This window comes from Eschrichtius robustus, chromosome 1 (assembly GCF_028021215.1).
Source record: "Eschrichtius robustus isolate mEscRob2 chromosome 1, mEscRob2.pri, whole genome shotgun sequence".
Classification (NCBI taxonomy): domain Eukaryota; kingdom Metazoa; phylum Chordata; class Mammalia; order Artiodactyla; family Eschrichtiidae; genus Eschrichtius; species Eschrichtius robustus.
Genome location: NC_090824.1, coordinates 175,231,138 through 175,259,071, shown reverse-complemented (window position 1 = coordinate 175,259,071; position 27,934 = coordinate 175,231,138). Strand labels below are relative to the sequence as shown.

At 44.1% G+C, this 27,934-nt stretch overlaps 1 protein-coding gene across 3 annotated transcripts in view; it reads left to right on the top strand.

Moving 5' to 3' along the window:
• The window catches only part of IL15RA (interleukin 15 receptor subunit alpha), a 40,616-nt gene extending 13,455 nt beyond the window's left edge, over positions 1–27,161 (top strand). The window contains exons 2-7 of one of the 3 annotated variants that reach the window (XM_068559907.1): positions 14,585–14,779; positions 16,557–16,649; positions 18,738–18,932; positions 19,505–19,537; positions 23,479–23,563; positions 26,326–27,159. In XM_068559907.1, the coding sequence (XP_068416008.1) occupies positions 14,585–14,779; positions 16,557–16,649; positions 18,738–18,932; positions 19,505–19,537; positions 23,479–23,563; positions 26,326–26,422 (698 nt within the window). In that variant the 3' untranslated portion in view covers positions 26,423–27,159. Of the gene's footprint in view, positions 1–14,584; positions 14,780–16,556; positions 16,650–18,737; positions 18,933–19,504; positions 19,538–23,478; positions 23,564–26,325 lie in introns of all 3 variants that reach the window. The other 2 variants (XM_068559922.1, XM_068559914.1) reach the window with 2 other exon arrangements.
• The last annotated feature ends 773 nt before the right edge of the window (positions 27,162–27,934 follow it).

Genomic DNA, 27,934 nt, shown 5'->3' with positions numbered 1-27,934 from the left:
AACAAATTGAAGAATAAAAACCATATGATCATCTCAATAGATGCAGAAAAAGCTTTTGACAAAATTCAACACCCATTTATGATAAAAACTCTCCAGAAAGTGGGCATAGAGGGAACCTACCTCAACATAATAAAGGCCATATATGACAAACCCACAGCAAACATCATTCTCAATGGTGAAAAACTGAAAGCATTTCCTCTAAGATCAGGAACGAGACAAGGATGTCCACTCTCACCACTATTATTCAACATAGTTCTGGAAGTCCTAGCCACGGCAATCAGAGAAGAAAAAGAAATAAAAGGAATACAAATTGGAAAAGAAGAAGTAAAACTGTCACTGTTTGCGGATGACATGATACTATACATAGAGAATCCTAAAACTGCCACCAGAAAACTGCTAGAGCTAATTAATGAATATGGTAAAGTTGCAGGATACAAAATTAATGCACAGAAATCTCTTGCATTCCTATACACTAATGATGAAAAATCTGAAAGAGAAATTATGGAAACACTCCCATTTACCATTGCAACAAAAAGAATAAAATACTTAGGAATAAACCTACCTAGGGAGACAAAAGACCTGTATGCAGAAAACTATAAGACACTGATGAAAGAAATTAAAGATGATACCAACAGATGGAGAGATATACCATGTTCTTGGATTGGAAGAATCAACATTGTGAAAATGAGTATACTACCCAAAGCAATCTACAGATTCAATGCAATCCCTATCAAATTACCAATGGCATTTTTTACGGAGCTAGAACAAATCATCTTAAAATTTGTATGGAGACACAAAAGATCCCGAATAGCCAAAGCAGTCTTGAGGCAAAAAAATGGAGCTGGAGGAATCAGACTCCCTGACTTCAGACTCTACTACAAAGCTACAGTAATCAAGACAATATGGTACTGGCACAAAAACAGAAACATAGATCAATGGAACAAGATAGAAAGCCCAGAGATTAACCCACGCACCTATGGTCAACTAATCTATGACAAAGGAGGCAAAGATATACAATGGAGAAAAGACAGTCTCTTCAATAAGTGGTGCTGGGAAAACTGGACAGCTACATGTAAAAGAATGAAATTAGAATACTCCCTAACACCATACACAAAAATAAACTCAAAATGGATTAGAGACCTAAATATAAGACTGGACACTATAAAACTCTTAGAGGAAAACATAGGAAGAACACTCTTTGACATAAATCACAGCAAGATCTTTTTTGATCCACCTCCTAGAGTAATGGAAATAAAAACAAAAATAAACAAGTGGGACCTAATGAAACTTCAAAGCTTTTGCACAGCAAAGGAAACCATAAACAAGACAAAAAGACAACCCTCAGAATGGGAGAAAATATTTGCAAATGAATCAACGGACAAAGGATTAATCTCCAAAATATATAAACAGCTCATTCAGCTCAATATCAAAGAAACAAACACCCCAATCCAAAAATGGGCAGAAGACCTAAATAGACATTTCTCCAAAGAAGACATACAGACGGCCACGAAGCACATGAAAAGATGCTCAACATCACTAATTATTAGAGAAATGCAAATCAAAACTACAATGAGGTATCACCTCACTCCTGTTAGAATGGGCATCATCAGAAAATCTACAAACAACAAATGCTGGAGAGGGTGTGGAGAAAAGGGAACCCTCCTGCACTGTTGGTGGGAATGTAAATTGATACAGCCACTATGTAGAACAATATGGAGGTTCCTTAAAAAACTAAAAATAGAATTACCATATGACCCAGCAATCCCACTACTGGGCATATACCCAGAGAAAACCGTAATTCAAAAAGACACATGCACCCGAATGTTCATTGCAGCACTATTTACAATAGCCAGGTCATGGAAGCAACCTAAATGCCCATCAGCAGACGAATGGATAAAGAAGATGTGGTACATATATACAATGGAATATTACTCAGCCATAAAAAGGAACGAAATTGAGTCATTTGTTGAGACGTGGATGGATTTAGAGACTGTCATACAGAGTGAAGTAAGTCAGAAAGAGAAAAACAAATATCGTATATTAATGCATGTATGTGGAACCTAGAAAAATGGTACAGATGAGCCAGTTTGCAGGGCAGAAGTTGAGACACAGATGTAGAGAATGGACATATGGACACCAAGGGGGAAAACTGCGGTGAGGTGGGGATGGTGGTGTGCTGAATTGGGCGATTGGGATTGACATGTATACACTGATGTGTATAAAATTGATGCCTAATAAGAACCTGCAGTATAAAAAAAACAAACAAACAAAACAACTAATACTAAACTTTCATTGGGTTATTTGTATGGAAATATGTTAATATAAATGTTTCAGACATTACATGAAATTTCTAAAAATCTTATATTTGTATTTGTATGGAAATATGTATGGAAATATGTTAATATAAATGTTTCAGACATTACATGAAATTTCTAAAAATCTTATATGTTCTGGTATAATGTTATAAGTAATAATCCTAGTTATTACTTTAAAATGTATATCTCAGAAATAACTAATTTTCTTGTCAACTGCATTATTATGAACTTTCATCAAATCTTTAACCGTGGTCATTTTTAAGTCTTTTGTCATTTACAGACAGTTCTGGGTGTACTCTGATGATTTTGCAAATATGTTCCTATAAAAGGGTTTCATCTTCAAGAAATTCATGGAAAAGACTCTGACAAGTACAGGTTTCTGGTAACTGACTGTACTGCTGAACTGAATGAATAATCATTTTCAGAACTCTAATGAAAAACTGATGAACTCATAAAAGTGCTAACAAAAGATCAAGATGAAAAAAAAAAAAATTAATTACATGGGACTGAGTGAACTGAGGAGGATGAGTATAATTTTTGTGACTTTCTGTCTGAATTAAAAAAAAAAAAAATCCCACAAGGACTCAGAGGCAAAGAATATACAAATCAATTTTCACTGCAAAGTAAAGGAGCTGTTACAGTGGAGGATTACTGGACTGAATGTCAATATTATGACATAGTATGAGTGTGTTTCATGTTTGGTAATTGCAATCATTGTTGCTTTTGTTGTGGTCATCCATGTACAATGCTTGGTGTCAGTCTATTTATCTCTTGTAAAAATAAAATACAGTGTGTGTGTGTGAAAAATAAAATAAAAAAAAAAAAAAATAAGAAAAAAATAAGAATGATTTCAACTCAACAACCTAACTTTATACCTCAAGGAACTAGAAAAGAACAAAGTTATCCTAAAGCTGGCAGAAAGAAATAGTAAAGATCAGAGCAGAGGTAAACAAAATAGAGAATAGAAAAATACAGAAAATCAATGAAATCAAAAGTTGGTTCTTTGAAAAGATCAACAAAATTGACTAACCTTTAGCTAGATGGGCTAAGAAAAAAAGAGCAAAGACTCAAATTCTAAAATCAGAAATGAAAGTGGGGACATTACTACCAATTTTACAGAAATACAAAGGATTATGAGTATAATGAACAATTATACACCAACAAATTAGATAACCTATATGAAACTGACAAATTCCTAGAAACACAAAACCTACCAAGACTAAATCATAAAGAAATAGAACATTTGAATAAATCTATAACTAGTAAGGATCAGTAATCAAAAATCTCCTGATAAAGAAAAACCCTGGGCCCAATAGCTTCAATAGTGAATTCTATTAAACATTTTAAAAAGACCTAATATTAATCCTTCTCAAACTTTTCCAAAAAGTGAAAAAGGAAGGAACACTTCCTAACTCATTCTGTGAGTCCAGCATTTCCCTGATACCAAAGCCAGACAAAGACAGAATAAGAAAAGAAAACTACAGGGAATTCCCTGGCAGTCCAGTGGTTAGGACTCTGCACTTCCACTGCAGGGGGCCCCGGTTCAATCTCTGGTCGGGAAACTAGGATCCCACAAGTCATGTAGCGCAGCCAAAAAAAAGAAAACTACATACCAATATCCCTTATGAACACTGATGTGAAATCCTTAACAAAATACTAGCAAACTGAATTCAGCAGCATGTTAAAAGGATTATAAACCATGACCAAGTGGGATTTATTCGTGGAATGCAAGGATGATTCAACACATGAAACTTGATAAATATAATATACCACACTAACAGAATGAAAGGAAAACACCACATAATCATCTCAATTGATGCAGCAAAAACATTTGACAAAATTCAATACACTTTCATAATAAAAACACTCAAAATACTAGGAATAGAAGAAAACTACTTCAATATAATAAAAGCCATATATGAAAACCCACAGTGAACATCATACTCAATGGTGAAAGACTGAAAGCTTTTCCTCTAAGATCAGGAAAAAGGAAAGGATGCCTACTTTCACCATATCTATTCAACATAGTACTGGAAGTTCTAGCCAGAGCAGTTAGGCGAGGAAAAGAAATAAAAGGCATCTACACTGTAAAGGAAGAAGTAAAATTATCTCAGTTTGCAAATGGTATGATCTTATATGTAGAAAACTCTAAAGATTACACACACACACACACACACACACACACACACAATGTTTGAATAGGATCAATTCAGCAAAGGAGTAGAATACAAAGTAAACACACAAAAATCAGCTGCATTTCTATATACTAACAATAACAATTTGAAAAGGAAATTACAAAAACAATTCCATTTTCAATAGCATCAAAAAGAATAAAAATACTTAGGAATAAGCTTAATCAGGGAAATGAGAGAATTATACAATGAAAACTACAAAATATGCTGAAAGAAGTTAAAGAAGACATAAATAGATGTATGGAAGACTCATACGTCCTGATTTCAAAACTTACTACAAAGCTACAGTAATCAAAACAGTGTGGTATTGGCATAAAGACATACGGGCCAATGGAATAGAATAGACAGCCCAGAAATAAACCATTGCATTTATGGCCAAGTGATTTTTGACAAGGGTGCCAAGACCATTCAACTGGTAAGGGACAGTCTTTTCACCAAATAGTGCTGGGAAAACTGGATATCTATATGCGAAAGAATGAAAGTAGGATCTTACCTAATATAACATACAAAAATTAACTCAAAATGGATCAGTAAGACCTAAAACAATTAAACTCTTAGAAGAAAACGTAAGACAAAAGCTTCATGATATTAGATTTGGCAATGATTTCTTGGATGCGATACCAAAGGCAAAGGTAACCAAAGAAAAAATAGACAAATTGGACTTTATGAAAATATCAAAATTTTTTGCATTAAAGACCCTATCAAGAAAGTAAAAATCAACCCACAGAATGGGAGAAAATATTTGCAATTCATATATATGATAAGGGATTAATATCCAGAATATGTAGATTCCTAAAACTCAACAACAACGAAAGAATAACCTGATTCAAAAATGGGTAAAGGACTTGAATATACATTTCTCCAAAGAAGATATAAAAATGGCCAATGGGCACATGAAAAGATTCTCAACATCACTAATCTTTAGGGAAATGCAAACCAAAACTTCAGTGAGATATACATCATACCCATTAGGATGACTGTTATTTAAAAAAAAAAAATGTGTTGACAAGGATTTAGAAAATTGGAACCCTTGTGCACTGTTGGTGGGAATGTAAATTAGTACAGTCACTGTTGGAAAATGGTATGGCAGTTCCTAAAAATATTAAAAAATAGACTTACCATATGATCTAGCAATTCCACTTCTGGTGTATACCCAAATTAATTGAAAGTAGGGTCTTAAAGAGATATTTGTACACCCATGTTCATAGCAGCATTATTCACAATAACTAAATCGTGGAAGCAATCCAAGTGTCCATCAACAGATAAATGGATAATCAAAATGTGGTATACACATACAGAGCAATATTACTTAGCCTTAAAAAGGAAGGAGATTTTGCAATATGCTACAATATGGTTTATGCTAAGAACATTATGCTAAGTGAAATAAGCCAATCACAAAAAGACAAACACAGCTTTGAGCAAGTTGTCTTTGCAATCCCAAGGAAATGGCCTGGTCTTGTGAATCACCATGTGTATGGTGTTTGGGGTGAGGTAGGGGTTCTCAGGCTCTCTCTCCCTTCCGAGGCTTCAGAATAACCCATGGCAGCAGTCATCAGTCCCCCAGAGACTCAGCACTTGACTCTGTGATATCATAGGCTCTTCCAGGCCCAGGACAACAATGCTGTCAGCTCCAAAGAGCAGAAATGGCATAAGGAAGGAAAGGGGCAGGTGAGGAAAAACCAGTTAAATACATTCCTGCCAACTAAATTCAGTCTTTGCCTAGCCTTCTCCCCTGGGGACCTCACATCTCTTGTATTCTCTAGTTACTGGTCTGTGGCTGGATGGAGACCATCCAGTCACCAGTGATACAACCTGAGGCGTCCAAAGATCCAAGGTCGATTCGGGCTCCCTCAGAAGGAAGGAACATTTTATCATAGAGCAAAGTCTAGTATTTTTATGACACTATCCATTCTGGTCCATCATCAAATGTTTTCAGAGTTGAGTTTTATGGTCATTCCTCTCCACTCACCCCACCCCTCCACCTCTAAGTATTTCCCCAGCTCTGTTAACATACAGCAAAGCCCCCCAGATGCAGATTTAAGATTTTGGTAGCAAAAATTTGAGATTTAATTTAAGATTTTATAGTGTGGTACTGCCAAGGTAAACACACACACACACACACACACACACGCACACACACAATATTTTTGAGATGGAGGTGGGGGAATTAGATCCAATTAAAAAGTATTAGAACACGGTCCAGAGGTTAAGACTCTGTGCTTCCAATGCAGGGGGTGCAGGTTCAATCCCTGCTTGGGGAACTAAGATCCCACGTGCCGTGTGGCGCGGCCAAAATATTAAAATAAAATTTTTTTAATTAAAAAAAAGTATTAGAACAGAAATTCAGAAAATCACATCAGGAAGAACCTGTAAAAGAAATCCTCATTGACAGAATCAATACCATGACCTGGAAAAGTATGAACAAAAAGTGTTAATGTGTGCTGAAAAGTATTGTAACTTGCTGTGATGCCAAGAGACTCATGCACCTGTAAATACCAGAGAGCATGGTCCCTGGACCAGCAGCATCACCATCACCTGGAGCTTGTTAGAAAGTCAGACGCTCAGGGCTTCCCTGGTGGCACAGTGGTTGAGAATCCACCTGCCAATGCAGGGGACATGGGTTCGAGCCCTGGCCCAGGAAGATCCTACATGCCGCGGAGCAACTAAGCCCCTGCGCCACGACTACTGAGGCTGCGCTCTAGAGCCTGCGAGCCACAACTGCTGAGCCCACGTGCCACAACTACTGAAGCCCGCACGCCTAGAGCCCATGCTCTGCAACAAGAGAAGCCACCGCAATGAGAAGCCTGTGCACCTCAACGAGGAGTAGACCCCACTCGCGGCAACTAGAGAAAGCCCACGCATAGCCATGAAGACTCAATGCAGCCAAAAATAAATAAAATAAATTTAAAAACATACAAAAAAAAAAAAAAAAGGAAAGAAAGTCAGATGCTCGGCCCCTGCCCTGGACCTACTGACTCAGGAGCTCCGGGAAGAGGGCCCAGCACCCTGTGTTTTAACAGGCCCTCCAGCGGGTTCTGGTGATGAAGGCAGTAAGGAAGATGAAGGCAGTAAGGAGCAGAGTTGATGTGGCAGAGCAAGGCCTCCAATGTGGCCGTGATGGAGACTAACGCTACAATCATGACCAAACGTAGGAAGAGCGGAAGCACCACTACTGGCCCCGGGAAATGAGGAAGAAACTCTAAAAGGTGTGGAGAGAGGACAGGAAAAGAGGGGAGGTCGGCACCATGAAAACCACAATTAGGGAAATAATTAAAATTTTCCTGACCAAAAGGTAATCTTGGTCTGAGCTGTCAAGGGCTCATAGAGTTTCCTTCAAGAGGAAATCTCAAAGAAAGGGCCCCAAGTGGCACTCATCAGGTGGTTTTTCTTTGGATACTTATTTTTTAACTTATTTATTCTGATACAACCTCAAACTTACCATGAAGTTGAAAAGATAGCACAAAGACCTTTGGAATATCCTTTACCCAGATTCACCAACTGTTTACATTTTTCCCCATTTGCTTTACCATTCCCCCTCTCTCTAAATAAATCTACATTTATTATACACGTGCACGTTCTTCTGAAGCATTTAAAACTAGGTTGGCGACACTATGCTTCTTTATGCTTATAAATTTCAGTATATGTTTCCTAAGAACACATTCTCTTACATACCTTCCTAAAAAACAGCACTCTCACATAATCATAGTACAACTATCAAAATTAGGAAATTTAATCTTGACATAATATTATTATCTAATACTCAGTCCATATTCAAATTTTGTCAATTGTCCCATTAATGTCCTTTTTAGCTGTTTTCTTCCTAATTCTGGATCTAATCCAGGACCATGTATCACATTTAGTTGTCACATTTCTTTAGCCTCTTTCAGTCTGGAACATTCCCAATGCCTTTCCTTTTTTTTTTGGCTGCGTTGGGTCTTTGTTTCTGCGTGCGGGCTTTCTCTAGTTCCCGCGAGCGGGGGCTACTCTTCATTGCGGTGCACAGGCTTCTCATTGCAGTGGCTTCTCTTGTTGCAGAGTACGGGCTCTAGGCACGAGGGCCTCAGTAGTTGTGGCACTCGAGCTTAGTTGCTCCGCGGCATGTGGGATCTTCCCGTACCAGGGATCGAACCCATGTCCCCTGAACTGGCAGGAGGATTCTTAACCACCGTGCCACCAGGGAAGTCCCTCTTGATCTTTCTTGATCGTGAATACAGGCCAACTACTTTTCAGAATGTCCCTCAGTTTAGGTTCATCTGGTGTTTCCTTGTGGTTAGATTCCGGTTATGGATTTGGGGGAGGGAGACCACAGATGTGATGCTTGTGTCCTTGTCAGTGAATCGGATCAGGAGGGATATGACAGCTATTTGTCCCAGTGTTGGTGAGGTTACTTCTGATCACTTGGTTCAGGTGGTGTTTGTCAGCTTTCTGCAATATAGTTACCATTTTCCCCATTGTAACTAGTAACTAATTGTGGGAAGATTCTTCAGGACTCTATGTACCAGTCGGGATTGTGGTCCTAGGAATCTAAGAAGAGCAGAGCCACCTTGTGCAGCTGCGGGAGCTGGTTACCATCGAGGTGAGCTGTTCCTTCTGTGTCTGGAGCCGGAGCCTCCAGGCCACGGTCTGAGTGGGAAGATGGCCATAAAGTGGGGGAAGCAAGAGCCACCTGGGAGCCGTGAGGCCGAGCTGGATCCCATGTTGGTCTTTCGTCTTCCCTCCGAGACTCCAGCTTCCACGAGGAGCGTGTCCAGCAGGAGAAGCCGGTGCTCCTCATCATGGCAGTAGATACACACCTGGCCCAAAGGTGGGAGAAGCTGCAGCAAAGAGTCACGGGGCTGGAGGAGCCTGCCGATAAGTGACAGTGCGTGAGCGGCAGCGGCCCCCGTCTCCCAAGTGCAAAGGAACGTGGATGCTCCTTCCCTCCTTCCAGATTGAACATAAAATCTTTGTTGTGTCACAGGCTAACTGGACACCGTGCAGGGAGGGGAATTTAGGGCGTGTGTGTCCAGCTCAGCTAAACTGACGCAGGGCAAATCTGCCACACTACGTAAATACTATGTCCCCCATTTTTGCATCCATTGTCCCTTTTTCTTATTCCATCATCCTGTCTATATTTATTAGTTAGCATTATACTGAAGGCTTTCTCCTCTCCCTTATTTAGTTATTAGTCCTTTATTTATTTATATTAGCACAGACTTGAGTTTTGTTTTATTTTATTCCTTAATCTGTTAGTGTATTTGTTTTGACACTCAGATTGTCCCAGATTGGCCAGCAACAGCCAGTTCAACCTGGCCACCAAATCCTTTTGACATGTTGCCATCATTCTCTAAGCCTTTCCCTACTTTCTGGTACCAGATATTCCAAGCTCACCTTGTGCTTTCTCTCTCCCGGCCCCGGGTCAGCCTTTTCTCCAAGGAGCTGAGGTTCCTTTTAGTGGAGTCCAAGATCTTGGTACTAAATATGTTTTCTGCTTATATGTCATTGCTTCCAGGCACTGTCAGAGGACACAGGTAGCGTGTGCGCACACACGTGTACACACAGAACCACGTGTACACAGACGTGTACACACACACTATGATTACATCCTGACACCTCCAACCCCAATTCTATCCCAGCACCACAGGGTCCATTCCAGTCGTCCCTTCCCCATTTCCATAGTTGTAACTTCTTCCTCCAACAGTGAGGACCCTGGGTTGAGTTTGTCTTACTCACTGATGAGTGGTTCCAGTAGAGAATCAAGAAGAAAAGGAGGGATGACAGTGACTTCAGACCTTTGCCCTCAGGTTTAACAGCAGAGATGGGCTTGGGAGGAAAATCTACGGATACTACAAGAAGTCACTACTCATTCACTCAGGATCTGGCCCAGCGTGCTTTGCCTTGTAAAACAGAGGTCCTCAACTGTGTGCACAGCACATTTCCTGATCAGTGTGTAAAATTCACTGTTGCTCAAGTGAATATACCGGCAATGACAACGTTTGGCAGAAGGGGTGTTGAGCTGGGAGGGATACTACCTGCTATGAATCTAAGGTGAAGTCAAACCACCACAAAGAAGACTGCATATTTACTGAAGGCTGTAAGAACTCTGAATTATTATATACACCATAAACTTAGGTACTTTTATACGCAATAAACTATCCCACCCACATGGCAGCCAGCCCTGAAGGATGACCAAGTGAGTTACACATTAGCATGGATACCCTTATGCTGTGGCAGTGGCTCTTTATAACTTGCTGACATGGTCACCATTGCCTCAATGTTTTAAATCCCCTTGAGTGGGAGGGCGCAAATGTTTCATTTCAGAGAGTGCCACAGACACTCAAAGTTGAAAGCCACTGCCCTAAATGGAGGGGAGTATTTTAAGACTTAGAAGATGTAGAAAAATTTGCTGACAAAAATCCCAAACCTGAAAACAACAAAGAAAACAGTGAAGACTGAGAAAAGGTGGCCGAGGAAAGATCAATAGATTCAGAACATCATTTGAGGGACTTCCCTGGTGGCGCAGTGGATAAGACTCTGTGCTCCCAATGCAGGGGGCCTGGGTTCGATCCCTGGTCAGGGAACTAGATCCCACATGTATGCCGCAACTAATAGTTCGCATGCTGCAACTAAGGAGCCCACATGCTGCAACTAAGAAGCTGGTGAGCCATAACTAAAGGAGCCCTGGAGCTGCAACTAAGGAGCCCTCCTGACGCACCTAAGACCTGGTGCAACCAAATAAATAAATAAATATTTTTTTAAAAAGAACATCATTTGATATGAGAATCAGTGGATTAAGCTGAACTTGAGGACTACACAGCGAATAAAAACGTTTGGGAAGGGATTCAGGCGAAAGAGGTACAGCCCAAAGACCAGATGGGAGAGAGAGGAAGATGAAGGAAGTAAACCTAAACAGCCAGATTTCTTCTCTCCGCTATGAACTTTGTTCATACAAATTAGTAGGAAAAATGTTTTTTAGAAAACTGGTACATTGAAATAATGATTATCTTATGATCTCATTGAAAAGAAAATGAAAATGTTTGAGTCCACTATAGAAGCCCCATAAGCGAAAAGAGAACGTTGTCACCATCAGGATGGAGTGATAAAGGACGGCAAGCTGTATGTTATAGTTTTAAAAATCTAATATTATATGTCAATGGGGCTTTAAAAGAAGAGTCAGGGGTTGGATTAAGAACAAAAAGCTAACAATCCATTTTCCCTCTTGAGACTAGGGAGACCAAAGTAAAGCCTGGAGTGACTGACCCACCGAGCTCAGGTGGGCTCCGGTATGAGGATGCTGACACCTCAGTGACAGAGCCTGAAGCAGGAGGGGAGGGTCTGACAGCTGCCCCAGCAGTGGGCTGGCCTGTCTGCAGGCTGCCGGGCACTTGACCATGGATTGTTCCAACCACACTCTGAATCTGGAGATGGCTCCTTCTTTTTTTTTTGTTTAAGATTTTTTGTTTTTTGATGTGGACCATTTTTAAAGTCTTTATTGAATTTGTTACAATATTGCTTCTGTTTTGTTTTGGTTTTTTGGCTGTGAGGCACGTGTGGGATCTTAGCTCCCCGACCAGGGATCGAACCTGCACCCCCTGCATTGGAAGGCGAAGTCTTAACCACTGGACCTCCAGGGAAGTCCCTGGAGATGGCTCCTTGTGATTTTGATATCTAAAGAGGCCCACCTGGCCAGCAGGATGTGGCATAAGGGGTCCAGGTGGTGGTGACGCTGAGAGTCAGGTGAGTAAGTGTCCTGGTGATTCTGGCAGTCATTCTCTGACATCCAAACCTAGGCCAGCAGCTGGGGAGTGTGGAAATCCAGGGGATGCCCTCTGGAGGAGAAGATGGACAAGACCTGGGCAGAGGGTCAGTCCCTAGTCCAGAAAGCTAGGGTTCTGGACAGAGGCGGCCCAGTCCACAGGGAGCAGGTGAGAAGGATGGTGAAAGCTGCTATTTGGGGGGCCCGTGGCTAGTCAAAGCTGACCCCAGATCCTGCCCGACCAGAGGAAGGTTCGGATTTCTAGGAAGCAGGCACAGGTTCTGTCGGGGTAAATCAAACAAGACTGGCTTATTTGAAGGCTGTAGAAGGAACTCAGCACCACCGGAACACGCGGGTGAAGACAGAGACATTTTCCAAGGCAGATGAAGATTCACGTTCTGGAATCCAGCATCCTCAGCACGTCATGCAAAACTGTGGAAGATGGTCACATTTTCCAGACTCTGTCCCCCCGGGCGTAGCACAGGCTCTAATCTGGATAGGACACAGTCTTATCTGGATAGGTGACTGAGCCCACCTCATCCATTTGGGAGTTGGGCTGTTCCCAGTACTCTCAGGTGGCTAAATCAGCAGACTTTCAGACTAGCACTGTCTGATCCTAGCCTGTTCCCGAACTCAGATATGAGAACAAAGGACTTCACTAGGTGTCATGCTAACAGCACTAGACCAGCTATGGAGCTGATTGCAGATCTACTGAGCATCTGTCTACAGAGAGGTGCCTCGGAAATGAAATGAAGGTCCAGGATGGGGCAAACCCCAGGACACTGGTTTTAGCCATCAAGTTTCATACAAAGAAAACCTTAGGGTCTAAATCTTGCTCGAATCTTTCAACTTCCAACTAATTAGAAGAAGGGGGCAATTATTAAGAAAACTTTAATTGTTCTAGTTCTGGCTCTTACCTTCTTTTGGTAACATTCTTCTGATAAAACATATCTTAGGGCTTCCCTGGTGGCACAGTGGTTGGGAGTCTGCCTGCCAATGCAGGGGACGCGGGTTCGAGCCCTGGTCTGGGAGGATCCCACGTGCCGCGGAGCAACTAGGCCCGTGAGCCACAACTACTGAGCCTGCGCGTGTAGAGCCTGTGCTCCACAACAAGGGAAGCCACGACAATGAGAAGCCCGCGCACCGCGATGAAGAGTGGCCCCCGCTCGCCGCAACTAGAGAAAGCCCGTGCACAGAAACGAAGACTCAACACAGCCAAAAATAAATAAATAAAACAAAAAAATAAAACGTATCTTATTTTTCACTCCACGTGCACTTTGTCACATCCACAGTCTGCTGGGAGTGACTTGTGTCTTGTCTCCCAAAAGGCTGTCCAGAATCCTCCCAAATGGCCTCACAAGTCTTCTCGGCTTCAATTTTACCCTAAGCTGCCCTAACTTGACCAGAGAAAGGAGAAAATTCCTAATTCTAGGATCTCCTACATTTTTCACATTCATTTAGCAGCAAAAGCACTGAATACCCACCCTTGGCATGGTTTAGCTCTCTCTTGCCCTGTGGTCAGCCAAGGTTTCTGACTTCCTGTGGCAGGGTATTTTAAAATCCCCTCCCCCACTTTTTTATTATGAAGTATTTCATATATTTAAAACAGTATATAATATATACACATGACTAATATTCTTCCAGTCCTCATCGGTGTAGCCTTTCATCTATGGCCAGTGGTTACCCCGCGGGGTCCTGGTTAATGCCAACAGCTATTCTGATTGTGGGGCTGAGGGAGGGCTTTCCTGAGGAAGCGATGTTGAACTAAGCTAAGAAGGGTGGCAGGCGATGGCCAGCCAGGATGGGCGGGGGAGGTGCACGGTGAGAGGCACGGGGGGACCAGAGGCCAGTGTGGCCAGAGGGAAGAGTAGCTGGAGAGGCAGACAGGGCCGGGTCCAGCAGAGCCTTGATTTTAGTTTTTATTCTAAGAGCAGTGGGCAACCGAGAAAGAGTGAAGTCATCAAACTTGAAGTCATCTGAAGATGATGCCGGCTGCCTTGTGGAAATGGATTAAAGGCTTGTAGGGATAGCAATCCAGAGGCTAAGAGATACTGAGGCTGGAGACTGATGGGAGTGGAGGGCAAGAGAGAGGGGTCTCTATTGATGACCCCTGGTATCTAGCTATGCTGAATGGCTGGTACTTGAGGCAAGATTCTGGACAGCTTCTAGACGGTGGGGGCCCTTCCTCAACATCTTCCACATGCTTGGAATCTGGAGTGTATCCCCAGGGGCCCCTACGATAATCCAGACCCCGATTATAAAGTTATTGACTACCACCCAAGTGTTCCCTCGGAGCAAGCTGAAATCTCTTCATCTCTCCCCTCTCATCTGCACTTCTGCAGGCATCACGTGCCCAGCTCCCACATCTGTGAAACATGCAGACATCCGAGTCAAGAGTTACAACCTCAACTCCAGGGAGCGGTATGTTTGTAACTCTGGCTTCAAGCGTAAAGCCGGGACCTCCAGCCTGACTGAGTGCGTGTTTAACAAGACTGTGAACATCGCCCACTGGACCACTCCCAATCTCAAGTGCATCAGTAAGTGCACTGTCCCTCCGCCCCTTTTGCCAAGGCCACGCAGAGAGCAGACTGCAGTGTGGGCAGCAGAATGAGGTGGCCTTGACATCTGGGTTGAGGACTGAGACTAAATAAAGCAATGGGCTTCTAAACACACCTCCGGGAGGTGGAAATACATGGGCTTCGGGGTCACACAGTTCTGGGTTCAAGTCCTGGCTCTGCCACTTAACCATCCGTGAGACCAGGGGTGAGGGCCTTAAGGTTTTGGATCTCTTTGTTCCTCATCTAGAAAATGGACCTGATGTCAACATTGTGGCTTGTAGGAGGATTAAGAGAAACCTGGTAAATATTAACTATTATTACCTCAGTGCTTTAAGATCACAGAAGGAAGAATTTGGCTACAGACAAAGGTGTGTGCTCACAGCATGCTTGTTTCCCAGACAGCATTCCCGATTCCTCCCTAGGAGACAGCCTGCAAGGAAATCACTCCCCGTTCTCCTCCCCTGAGAGCAGCATGGAGAGCCACAGAGCAGAGACCCCCTTAGCCCAGTTATCACGTCTGGGGTCCCGCCAGAGCCCAAGACTGAGTGTGAGGAAAGATCTCCAGAATCCCTTTTTTTTTTTTTAACCATCCACAGCTGGATAACCACACCAGAAGTCAAACAAACTTGGAGTGGAAGCCAATAGTGCTATTTTCAGGACTACTAAGCCCCGTACCCTAGAAAAGGAAAGGTTAATCTGTGGTCTTCCAAGAGAATGATGATTCAACAAACATTTATTGCACACGTGGTGCACGTCCAGCCGTGATACTTTCTCACGTAATATTTGTGAAAATCTGCCACTCCTCTCTGGGGAAAGCAGACAAGCGGGGCTGTTCAACAGCAAACTCACGGCTGGGGGACTCCTTGAAAAGCCAGACTCCCTCTGGCTTTTTGAATCTGTATTGAATCTGTAGCGCTGAGATCGCCCTGTACCCCTTCCCCTCCCCCTGCGTGGTCGCCCTGCAGGCATCAGAGGCCGGGCAAGGAGGGAGCCTTTGCTTGTTGCAGAGGAATAGCTGGGCTGGGAACATGGCGCCCACGGCATCCTGGGGCCATTGGAGGGATGAGCTGGGTGAGGACGGGTCTGAGCAGTAACTGCAGGGAGAACACAGATGTCTTCCTCGGTCTAGTCCGGGGGACCCACTGGAACCGTAGTCCAGGGGCAAAAATAAGGGCTTTCCACTGTAGGGAAAGTGACTGTTTCTTCAAAGTTCCAGTTCCTCTGGGTGAATGAATCGAGGATGGCGAACTGAACAGGGCGGGTTGCAGGCGGAAGGGGAGAGGAAAGAAGGGGGCGAGGCCTGGAATCGTAGACTTTTAGAACCCAAAGACTGGAGGAACCTTTAGGTCTCATCCCCAAAGCCCCCACCTTTTACCACTAACAACAGCCTCCGTTATTTTCCCCAACCTTTTGTGCCAAAAACAATCCGCTGAGTAATCATTTATTCTCCCACGCAAAAGCCAGCGTTATAAAGCTGAGTTGCTATCGCTGCTGTCATCCCAGCCAAAAATAAAACACATGTGATACTTAACTTGTGCAGTCTTTTTGAAAGGCTAGAAAAAAATAGTGTGCAGTCTGTTTGCAATGGGAACTGCAGACTGATGCTTGTTTATCTCTTGTGCTTCTGGCCTAGCCTAGGGAGCCAGACGTGTCCACTTTAAATTTATATATTTATTTTTGATTTACATCCAGTTCTGAAGCCACACCAGGGTCCGCCCTCAGGATCATAAACGCCATGTGGTTATCCTCTCTCTAGGAGACCCCTCCCTGACTCACCAAACGCCACCCTCCACAGCAGCACCGACAGGGGTGACCCCAGAGCCAGACAGCCCCAACCCTTCTGGAAAAGGTAGGAATGTCACAGACTCTCTCCAGACTCTCATCCCCTGATGCCATCCGGTCCACAGAGAACCCTCAGATTCGTGGACCACTGCCAGGGTTCCACTGCAAACACCTCTTATTCACGTCAAGAATGAGGATTGACATTAGTTTCATTTTCCCTTTTAAACCAAAGTAGCCTGATAGCCAGGCTTCACAGGTGCATAATTAATAATGGTTTAAAATCCACTCTTAATAGGCCAGATCACACTTTGTGGTAGAAACGTAGCCTCAAGAATGGGGGAGGGTCAGAGGTTCTGACTGCCTTGCACGTCAGCCTTCCCAGGTTTCATGGGCGCTGGCAGAAAACCTGACCCTTCTGGGTCAGAGATGGAAGACTTTCCTACCCGGCACCACAGGCAGCAGGACCGTCAGCAGGTTTCATCAAGTCCCTCGTCCCCACATGCCTTAAGCAGGCCTAAACAGATGCCCGTACGGGCAGCCTACGTCACTGGAGGGGAAGCCTGAGCAGGAGCCTGAGTGTTTCACTGCTGGCATGAACATGTCTGCCCTGTGTTCCAGGGGGAGGCGCTGTCTCCACCTTCCAAGTCCATCTAAACATCCTTGAAAAGTCGGTGCCAAGAAAGGGCCGTCAGTGCCCTGCTGGCAAGATGTGCAGAACCGGGAGAGACCCACGCAGAGCCGTCTCCCAATAACCTGTGATTGCTTTAGTACAGACGCTTGCACGAAGCTGCCAGGGTTCTGCATTTCCACCAAGTCTTGGGTAAACTCTACCCCAATTTCCTCAGCACTGTCCTGATGTTAAGAAAATCCGAGCTCTTGGAGGCTGAACATCCTGGGACAACATGCGCTGTATCCTCTAATACCCTCTCTTGACTCCTGGTTTTCTGTGGCCCATTACCCACTGTGAGGCTTTTCCTGGTCCCCGTCTCCCCCTTTCCCTCCAGGCACAGCCATCCCACTGTGGTTGACGGTGCTGCTCAGGCCGCCTCCCTGGAGAGCCGGTTCTTAACCGTGGATGCTCGTTGAAATCTCCTTGGAACTCTGGGTGGTCTGGGGAGCATCTGGGAATTAGGGTTCTAGAAGCTCTCCTGGGGACCCTTACTTAGGTGCCCAAGGCTGAGAACCACTGCTGAAGGGAGGATGGAGAGGCGGGAGCAAGGTTTCCTCCCAGTTACTTAGCCGATGACAAACGGAAGGAAGGGGCTGGAGTACCCAGAATCCCTTTGGTCCAAGTCACACCTGTTTCGGGTGGCCTCCCCCAGCCTTGCCTTCATGCCCCAAACACCTGGCAGACGCAGCTGCACAGTGAAACCTCAGACATGAGACTGATCTCCCAGGCGGGCGCCATGGCCACGGGTGCCCATGCTCTGCCCACGTGGCTGGGAGAGCGTGGGGAAGCGGCCCGACTGTATGGCCCGACAGCCCGGGATGCAGGGCTCACAACCACCCTTGCGCACCCTCTGCTCCAGGGCTGGGCTCCTAAGCACCGTATTGTCACAGTGGAAGACCCATTTTTCACAGAAAGAGAACAGTGGAGTTGTGCCACCACACTTTACACTTTGGGGCAGCCATTGGCCAGTGAGGGATGGGGAGGTAAAGGACAGGTGGCCCACCCTCCCCAAGATGGGGGCCAAGCCAGGACACGTCCCTCAGGTCCCCTCTCTAAAGGTCAGAGGGGCAAATCTCAGGTTCCCCTGATTTCAAATGTTTTGTGCAAACATGTAAAAAGTAAACTAAAATCAGCATCCCAATGTCTTTTGGCCAGTACAGTTCCACTTGTTTATCTGAGCTGGGTCTCCTGGTAAACACTTCTCTAGTGCCTGGTTCTACTCAGATCTTTGGGATGGTTAGTTTATGTGCCCCATGATAAATAACCATAAATCCTCTAGCGTCCTCAAAAGCCCCCTGGCCATTCCAGATGGATGAAGATGTTACCCACCCAAGGGGTTTTCCCCCAGAGCCCTGGAGGAGGTTGCTGGGGGCGGGCTGGCCGCGGCGGGCTCACGAGAGCCGGTGTTAGTACACTCTCTTCCAAAGCCGAGAAAAGACACTGTTCTCAATATTTTCGTTGTCCATGTCTTGCACTTCCCTGCAGAGCCAGCTTTTACTTCCAAGTTAGACACCACAGTGGCCACAAGGCTGGCTACCGGACCAGGCTCCAGGCTGATGCCATCCAAAGCTCCTTCTGCGGGGACCACAGGAGTAGTCAATAATGAGCCCTCCCAAGTCCCAGCTCAGACAACAGCCAACGCTCCGGAACACACCCCCTCGGCCTCGCAGGACCCGCCCGGTTAGTGCTGGCTTTGCGTGCTGGAGGAGAGGGCAGCTCCCACAGGCTGCTTCTGAGTCGCAGATCCTGAGCGAGCGGATTGCATCACACCATCCAATCCGAAGTCAGGATGACTGAGCAACCCTCTGCCTCCTGCTCTCTGCCACAGCCTTGGTTCTCTGTGCTCCACCCTGGCTCAGCTCAGCGGGGAGAGAAAGCCTGTCTCCTACATGTGACAAGCCTCCCCGTATTAATCCACATGGCAGAGCCTTTGCCAAGAATCAGAATAAGATCTTCCTCCTCCCGATATGGGAGGGCAGAGGAAGCTTTCCTTGATCTGGAATCATAATGTGTGGGATGGGGGAGCGCTCGGTAATCGGCATCTTCTCTAAGGGTGTATCTGATTCTTAAGCATGGCCCAGCATCGGAATCAATGACCCTGGTTCTGTGCTGAAGTGAGGCTGGTTTTGCTAGCTGTGACTCTCTCAAGGCTTTAAGATGGGAGCCAAATTGTCCAGGATTTCTCTTGCTTAGTGAGAAATCAGTGCCTTTAGGACCATGGCAATAACTGAGCTGCAATCTCTTCTCTGCAGGTGCATATCAGTACAATCCCAGAGCTGTGACTGGTAAGTATTTTCCTTTGTCCTGGTGGTGTTTATGCTCAGGAGATCTCAATGCCAGGGTGCTGGGCGGACCTGGCTTATGCCTGCTGTCCCGGCATGGTCACCAACAGCTGCCTCTTTCACTCTCAAAAGTGTCTCTGTTTAGGTAAGTTACATGATCCCCCTGTTTATGGAATTCTAGCTTGACTATTTGTCTTAATGTTGGTAGTTTCTCACTGTCAGGCTACTGGCGTAGAAGCCAGAGTTGGTACATCACATTACACTGCCATATTCATTTAGTGCACCAGGAGTAAAGGGTTTATCTTTCAGACTGTATTATACCTCTCATCTTTCATAGCTGAAATACATTTGCTGCAGTTTATATGCTCAGCCTTTAACAGGAGCTACCCCTATATTATGTCATTCATCTGTTCAAACAATATAAATTGAGTTCCTATCCTGTGCCAGATACGGTCCTAAGCTGCAACGAAATGCAGATTTCTCATTAAAAAGCAAATGGCACTTTACATGTCCTTCAGCTTATGGAAGGTTAACGGTTTAATTTGATCAATTAAGTATTTATTGATTACCCACTCTGAACCCAGCAGAGTGCTCAGTACTGGAAGAAACAGAAAAGAAACCACTGCCCAGGAATAAGGAATTGACATTCTCACTTCAAAACTACCTTCAGCAGATGCAGGCACACGGCACATCAAATACACTACCCCGCGATTGAACTAGTTTGCAGGGACCGCCGAGAAATGACGATTCCCTGGATGTTCACAGAGGACACATTTAAAATTGAAGTATAGTTGACTTACAATATTACGTTAGTTTCAGGTGTACAGCATAGTGATTCAGTAATTTTGCAGATTATACTCCATTTATGTTATTATAAGATAATGGTTATAATTCCCTGTGCTGTGCAGTATATCCTTATTGTTTATCTACTTTACGTGTAATGTTTTGTTATCTGTTAATTCCTTACCCCTAATTTGCCCCTCCCCCTTCCCTCTCTCCTTTGGTAACCACAAGTTTGTTTTCTCTGTGAGGCTCTTCCTGTTTTACAAATACATTCATTTGTATTATTTTTTTAGATTCCACATATGTGATATCACACAGTATTTTCTCTTTCTCTGTCTGACTTACTTCACTAAGCATAATATTCTCTAGGCCCATCCACACTGCTGCAAATGGTAGAATTTCATTTTTTTTTTATGGCTGAGCAATAGTCCATTGTATATATATATACCACCTCATTACCCATTCATTTGTGGACGGACACTTGGGTTGCTTCCATGTCTTGGCTTGGAAAATAGTGCTGCTATGAACATTGGGCTGCACATATATTTTCAAATTAGTATTTTCATTTTTTCCAGACATATAGGCAGGAGTGGGATTGCTGGATCATATGGTAGTTCTGTTTTTAGTTTTTTGAGGAACCGCCAGACTGTTTTCCATAGTGGCTGCACCAATTTACGTTCCCACCAATAGTGTAGGAGGGGTTCCCTTTTCCCTGCACCCTCTCCAGCACTTGCTATTTGTAGACTTGTTGATGATGGCCATTCTGACTGGTGTGAAGTGATACCTCATTGTGGGTACAGAGGACCCTTTCATCACCCACACTGAACAGTGGCCACTGGCCACCTCGGCCGCCTTCCCCACTGTAGACCCAACATCACTGTAGGTTGAAGTCAAGGCGGGGGCTCCTCGCCCTTCTGGGCTCCTGTGCAATAATCCACCTTTTCTCCCCTCTTTCCTCTGTCTCGCCAAATCTCTTTTCCTTTTTCTCCAATCCACGTGCCCCCTAGGAAACACAAAAGGGTGGAGAACGTGGCAGTTGATATATTAATCCATTGTTTTGGTGATTCTGGTTTCTTTGCTAAATTTGCCTGGAAATAACTGAGGAAGAGGCCAAGGGTCTGAGTTCAAGTGGCTGGATTCAAATTGCTGTGTTATATCATTGGCTCAGGGGCGCTCTTCTCACTTGAGTTTGAGTCTGCAGTTTTTATTCTCAATAAGAAGAAACAGGAAGCAGCATTGTGAAAGTGGAACTATAGTTAACATCAGCTTGCCTTTTCCAATAAATCTCTCCATGGACAGTAAATGCATGCCAACCTGATTAGTCAGCACGAAGGAATAGTTGAACGGAGAGAGTCACATCTCTGCTAAAAAAAATTTGTCTTTTAGTCATAATGATGATTAATGTTAAGTCTAAAAACTCAAAACAACTTCCACTAATTTCCCATGTTTTCCATTACTTTTTTTGGAACAACTTTTCTATGCTTATTTTTATTTACTTAGGTGCAACTAGTTATGTTTCTGTAACTTCAGTGTCTCTTCTGATTACAGGATCATTGCAAAAATATCAGGAAAAAAAACTTTTTAAAAAAGAAAATAAGGTCATCTACAATCCTAAAGTATTACCTAATACTTTGGTATATAGTCTTCAAGACTTTTCTGTGCGTATGGATACACACATGGCTTACTGGAAATTTTTTTCTATTTGTTTTTATGTCAACCAGCTTTTTATACTTAAAAGACATTGTAGACATCTTTCCACGTTAACAAATGTAGATTTCATAGTTTTTTTAAAAAGCTGAATAATATTCCATTGTGTGGGTATGCCACATTTTATTTAACTAATTTTCTACTGATAAGAGATTTAGATTAACATTTTAAAAATTATTTTAAACAATACTTTAGTGAATACTGTATATATATTTCTTATTTCCTTAGAATAAATTTCTAGTAGTGGACTTAGACAGTCAAAGGAAACGGTCTTCTCCAAAGCTTCTGTTACATGTTGCTAACTGCCATTGAGAAAAACTTCACCCATTTCCTCTTCTACCCTGCAGAGAATCTGGGTATTTCCCCTCATCCTTATATTTGTTTTTCAGGAAAGTTCTATTTTTAAGGCCACGTCATGGGTGATTCATCCTTGTACACACGGCTGTGTGCTGTCCGTATAGGTGCAGGTCTGAAAAGCTCAACAGTTCAGGAGATGAATGTGCCTCCTGGTCCACAGTGAGACTCCTGGGTCCCCAGACGTTCGGGGTTGTCATCTTACACACAGGGCACATAGGCGATGTTTTTGCAGGGAGATTTCACAATAGCAAGGCAAACTGGCCAAATCTGCTTGGCGCTTATGACCCATACAAATGTTTTAAAGATAGTTCTGTTCAGCTTGCCCTCAGGCTCAGCCCTCTCACTTCCATGTGAAGATCCCACCCTCCCTAACAATCTCAAGCCATCGTGCCTGGGGCCCTCCACCCTCAAGTCCCCGTCCCAATGCTGGTCCTTTCAACTCCGAAGAAACATGTGTTCCCCTTTTCCTAAACTGTTAACCTTATTCTCTTCTAATCTGTAACACCTGCCTCATGACACCCTTCTTAACACCACCGTAGACAGTTGCAAATAAAAAAACATAGTAAAGATGAAATTGGAAGAAGAATGGCACTGCCTGCTATTGTTTCTAAATCAGGATTCTGTGAAGGTGGAGAAAAGGGGGACATTGTGGCGGGGACAACCGAGGAGGATCCCTGCCCTACTTCCCCACCTTTGGGTTTAGCAGCAGCTTCCTCTCCTCCTGGGGTGCTGGTGCCCTCGTCCTGATGCTCACACCCAGCTTCTGATCGCTGAGGCCCTTACTTTCTCCTCTGGCCTCACTCCCGTCCCTGCCCCATCACCCATGCCACGTTGATCGGGAAGGACGAGGATGCGGATAACGCGAATGGGGACGGTTTGAACTGGCAGTGTTGGTGGGAAAGGAGTGTCCTTTCTGCCCAGACGTAGAATAGGCTGAACAGCTGGACCTCAGGGAACTGTTAGTAATGGTGAGCTGGCTAGGAAGGCATCTGGATCTCGCTGCAGGAATGTAAACTGTAAAGAATTTTCAGTCTCAGAAACAAATCTGATGCTGGGCCTTCGAGCTCAATGCCAGCTCAGTTCTGCTCTCTTTCCAGCGGCCATCTCCACGTCGGTCGCCATGCTCTGTGGAGTGTGCATGGTATGTCTTCTGGTACTTTACGTACGTTACATAAGGTCAAGGTGAGTAGATGGAAGACTCGCACCGCACAAGATGCTTCCTGGGCTTCCCTGGTGGCGCAGTGGTTGAGAATCTGCCTGCCAATGCAGGGGACACGGGTTCGAGCCCTGGTCTGGGAAGATCCCACATGCCGTGGAGCAACTGGGCCCGTGAGCCACAACTACTGAGCCTGCACGTCTGGAGCTTGTGCTCCGCAACAAGAGAGGCCGCGACAGTGAGAGGCCCGCGCACTGCGATTAAGAGTGGCCCCCGCTTGCCGCAACTAGAGAAAGCCCTCACACAGAAACGAAGACCCAACACAGCCAAAATAAATAAATAAATAAATAGTGTTCCCTTTAAAAAAAAAAAAAAAGATGCTTCCTCCCCCAAGAAAAGGGCTGCATCCGGATGACCCCAGGCCTGCCCTGCCCAAGGAAGACCCCCTTTCCTGGCTGTAGACGCAGGCACTTCCATGCACCCCGTCTGTGTTCGCCAAAAGGAGTGTCGGGGCTGAGTGGTCACTGAGTCGGGCCTGTGCCCTTCACTTTCCAAAGCAGCCCGCAGGCCACTGGTCAGAACCGGGCAGCCAGAAGCCAAGAGATGACACGGGGCCAATTCACCGAAAGCCGATTCAGAAGGAAAGAAGTTTCCAAATAACCAATCTGATGGATCTGCAATTCTGATGATATAGTCACGAATGTATTCTTCTTGAACGTACTCGTTAAATACAGATATGCTTCCCCATAAATAGGCTCATTCATGTTGGCCTTGGAATTTATAACACTTGAAATTCTGTATTTCAGCAGTAGTGGCAAGATTGTTTCTGCCACTTGCTGAAATTTCAGTTTTTATTATTTTTCTAATCTTTACGCATTTTTACTATTCCTTCGTAAAAGCCTCAAGTGGCATATTAGCCTTGATTTTGTACTTCCATCAGTTAGTAGCCAGTAGTTTAGAATTCCATAGTGATATGGCTGGTTCCAGACATATCAGGTGTGTTGAAACTAAACTTTTAGTCACTAGTTATAAAATATTTTTTTCTAAATATTATATCAAAGATTATATCACACTTCGAGCCTACCTTTGACAAAATGAACATTCCATGAAATGCTACTGTAAAGCCAAAATGAAAAACAGCCATCAAAAAATTCACACAAATCTTCAAAAGCTGTTAATACCATCCCAAGCAAAAGAAATGCCACAAACCTCAAAGTTTAGAAATCAACAAAATAAGGTTGATATTTTACCTAAAAATTCATCAAAAAATCCCCCCAAATGCTAAAATATTAGCAAAATAGAAAATGACTTTTAAAAGGATTTTAAGAATGCCATTACAACTAAATACCACATAAAATGTTGTATTTGGAATTACATTCTTAGGAGATTATAATGAATATATATATTTTTTAATTTCCTTCCATTACTTTATTTATTTTAGTCTTTGGCCGCGCCCCACGGCATGTGGGATCTTAGCTCCCCGATCAGGGATCAAACCCATGCCTCCTGCATTGGAAGGCAGAGTCTTAACCACTGGACCGCTGGGGAAGTCCCAATAATGAATATATTCATTGACTATATTAGAAAAGAATATATACACAACCTTTTTTAAGAATACATTAAAATATATTTTTAAAAAGGATTTGTAAATTTGATATATGTGGCCAATAAATATGCTCATAAAAGGAAAACATCAATATTCACTGACTATATTATGGAAAAGTCATAAATATATCTATAAGAAGAACTGGTAAACCTGATAAGTGTGACTACTTGGGCATTTGGTGAGTCGATTCTTGCCATAAACTGATAATTTGCAAATAGGTTATTAGGTAGATTTGTCATTCAACAAGTTGGCTTTTAGAAAATTGTTTTTGGTAACTTGGCCTAGAGTCCTAATTTACAGTTTAGCCCTCACTCCAAGGAGCTCAAAGTGCTTACTCTAAAACGTCCTAAAAGTTGCTTATCCTCAGGAGGTAGACTGTATAATCCACAGACCCACATACTCAGGGCCTAAAACACATGTCCAATGACAGGGAACTGTGGAATTAAGACGCTCTGCATCCCTAACTCTTGGCTTCTCAAGGACTGATTAATATTTGGTTTTTGTTTTTTTTTAAATTAACTAATCTATTTCTTTATATTTGGCCGCGTTGGGTCTTTGTTGCGGTGCACGGGCTTCTCATTACGGTGGCTTCTCTTGTTGCGAAGCACGGGCTCTAGGTGTGCGGGTTTCAGTAGTTGCGGCGCATGGGCTTCAGTAGTTGTGACTCATGGGCTCTAGAGCGCAGGCTCAGTATTTGTAGCGCACAGCTTAGTTGCTCCGCGGCATGTGGGAGCTTCCTGGACCAGTGCTCAAACCCGTGTCCCCTGCATTGGCAGGCAGATTCTTAACCACTGCGCCACCAGGGAAGTCCAATATTTGTTTATTTATTTAACACTTACTAAGTAAATGTCAGGAGCGGTTTTAAAAGCTTTGTAACCATTACACCATTTTTATTAAGATTGTCACACCTGGCTTAGCCGGGCTCCTGGTGACTCGCTCCTTCCATGGTGCCTGGCATTTGAACCACCACCTTTAGCAGAGGGAGGATTGGCAAAGTGCGGGAGGCCACTCCAACAGCATTGGTAAACCTTGGTGGACAAAGGGCTTAAAATACCAAAATAAGATTTAAATACCACCTGTGAGTGGAGGCAATCTAGATGTTCTCCATCAGAGTGCCCAAATGAACTATCTTTTGACCTAATCTCTCCTCTTTTCAAAACCTGTGAATTACCTGCTTTACAGGCAAGCTTACCAGATACCCAGTGTTGAAATGGAAAGCATGGAGGTCGCGCCAATGACCGGGGGAACCGACGCCAGAGGGGAGGGCACAGAAAACTAACCACACGACCTAGGAGGCTCCAGGGGACGCCGAGGACAGCAAAGGCCACAGTGAAGGCCCAGCTCTGCTCCAGCCAAAGAGGACCTAGAGAAGCCTCAGGGCGGTGGCCTCGGGGAAAAGCCCGCCAGGGTGAGAAAACATCCTGGTACCATTTTACCGACTGCCCAGCTCAGGCACCGCCCGTATGAGTGGGTTCTCCAGTTTCAGGTCGGACACTCGCTCCCTGCCCTGGGGCATAGGGCCCAGTCCCCAAAGTCCCAGTGGTCGACACTTTCCCAGGAGAGAGTGAAGGCCTCAGGTCTTCCTATCAGGGCTTTTATTTCATCATGACATTTATTCAGGACAGCTTATCCGCTCAATTCTCTCTCCCATTCCTCACCTGGACCTGCAGTTTACAAAGAAAAGAAATACGCTAGAGGCTCCAAGTGAATTACAAGGCTCCTCCTGGCTTGGGAGATGTTTACAAGGATGACACCAGCATTTCAGCTCCTAAAACCCCTCTCTCAGCTAGGTGCTCTGCACACACTGAAAGGGAGCAGAGAGATTGTGCCCAATGAATCCTCTTGATTTAAAGGTTCAGAAAGAAAACTGAACTTGGTGACATTTTCTATAGATGTGCACTTATATTTATATCCTTGTCTTTTATAGCTACATATTATAAGATTTGTATTTTGAAATTGTGCCTTGTATAAACAAAATAAAATGTCTGTTTTCAATACAAAAAAAAAAAAATGCACTGAAAGAATCACGAGAAATGTACCACAAATAAAAAAAGGAGATCAGGAATGCAGAGTCCCAAATGGTTGAGCTCAGCTTTTCTTTCTCAAAGGAGAAAAAAAAAGACTCGTCTGAATCCGAGTCAGATCACAGTTTTGGAGAATTTTTAATAGCATTTCCATGTCAGAAGCAACGGGTGGCAGGCTGTGCCCCAGGCATGCCTGGTACACACACTGTCTCTTTCCCTACAGTGTTCTTTTCTTTCGTGCTTTGATGCTTATAACTTTTGTTTATATAATCATGGGCCTGGTCCCACCTCCTCATTTTACAGATGGGAAAACTGAGGCCTAGAGAAGTGACTTGCCCAAGGCCATGTGGCTCAATTAATGCCAGAGTCTGAACAGAGTCGGGATGGGGGCAGGTGCAGGGGTAGGTCTATAAACCAGGTGTCAGCTGCCCCATTATACAGCACAAGCATCCGCGAGGTGGGGCATAGGCACAGCAACCAATTCACAAGCTGCCGTGGCTCTCAAAGTACCATTTCTTATAAACTTCTTCATGTTCCCTGGTAGCGCAGTGGTTTAGAATCTGCCTGCCAATGCAGGGGACATGGGTTCGAGCCCTGGTCCGGGAAGATCCCACACGCTGCGGTGCAACTAAGCCTGTATGCCACAACTATTGAGCCTGTGCTCTACAGCCCACAAGCCACAACTACTGAAGCCTGTGCGCCTAGAGCCTGTGCTCCGCAACAAGAGAAGCTACTGCAATGAGAAGCCTGCGCACCACAACGAAGAG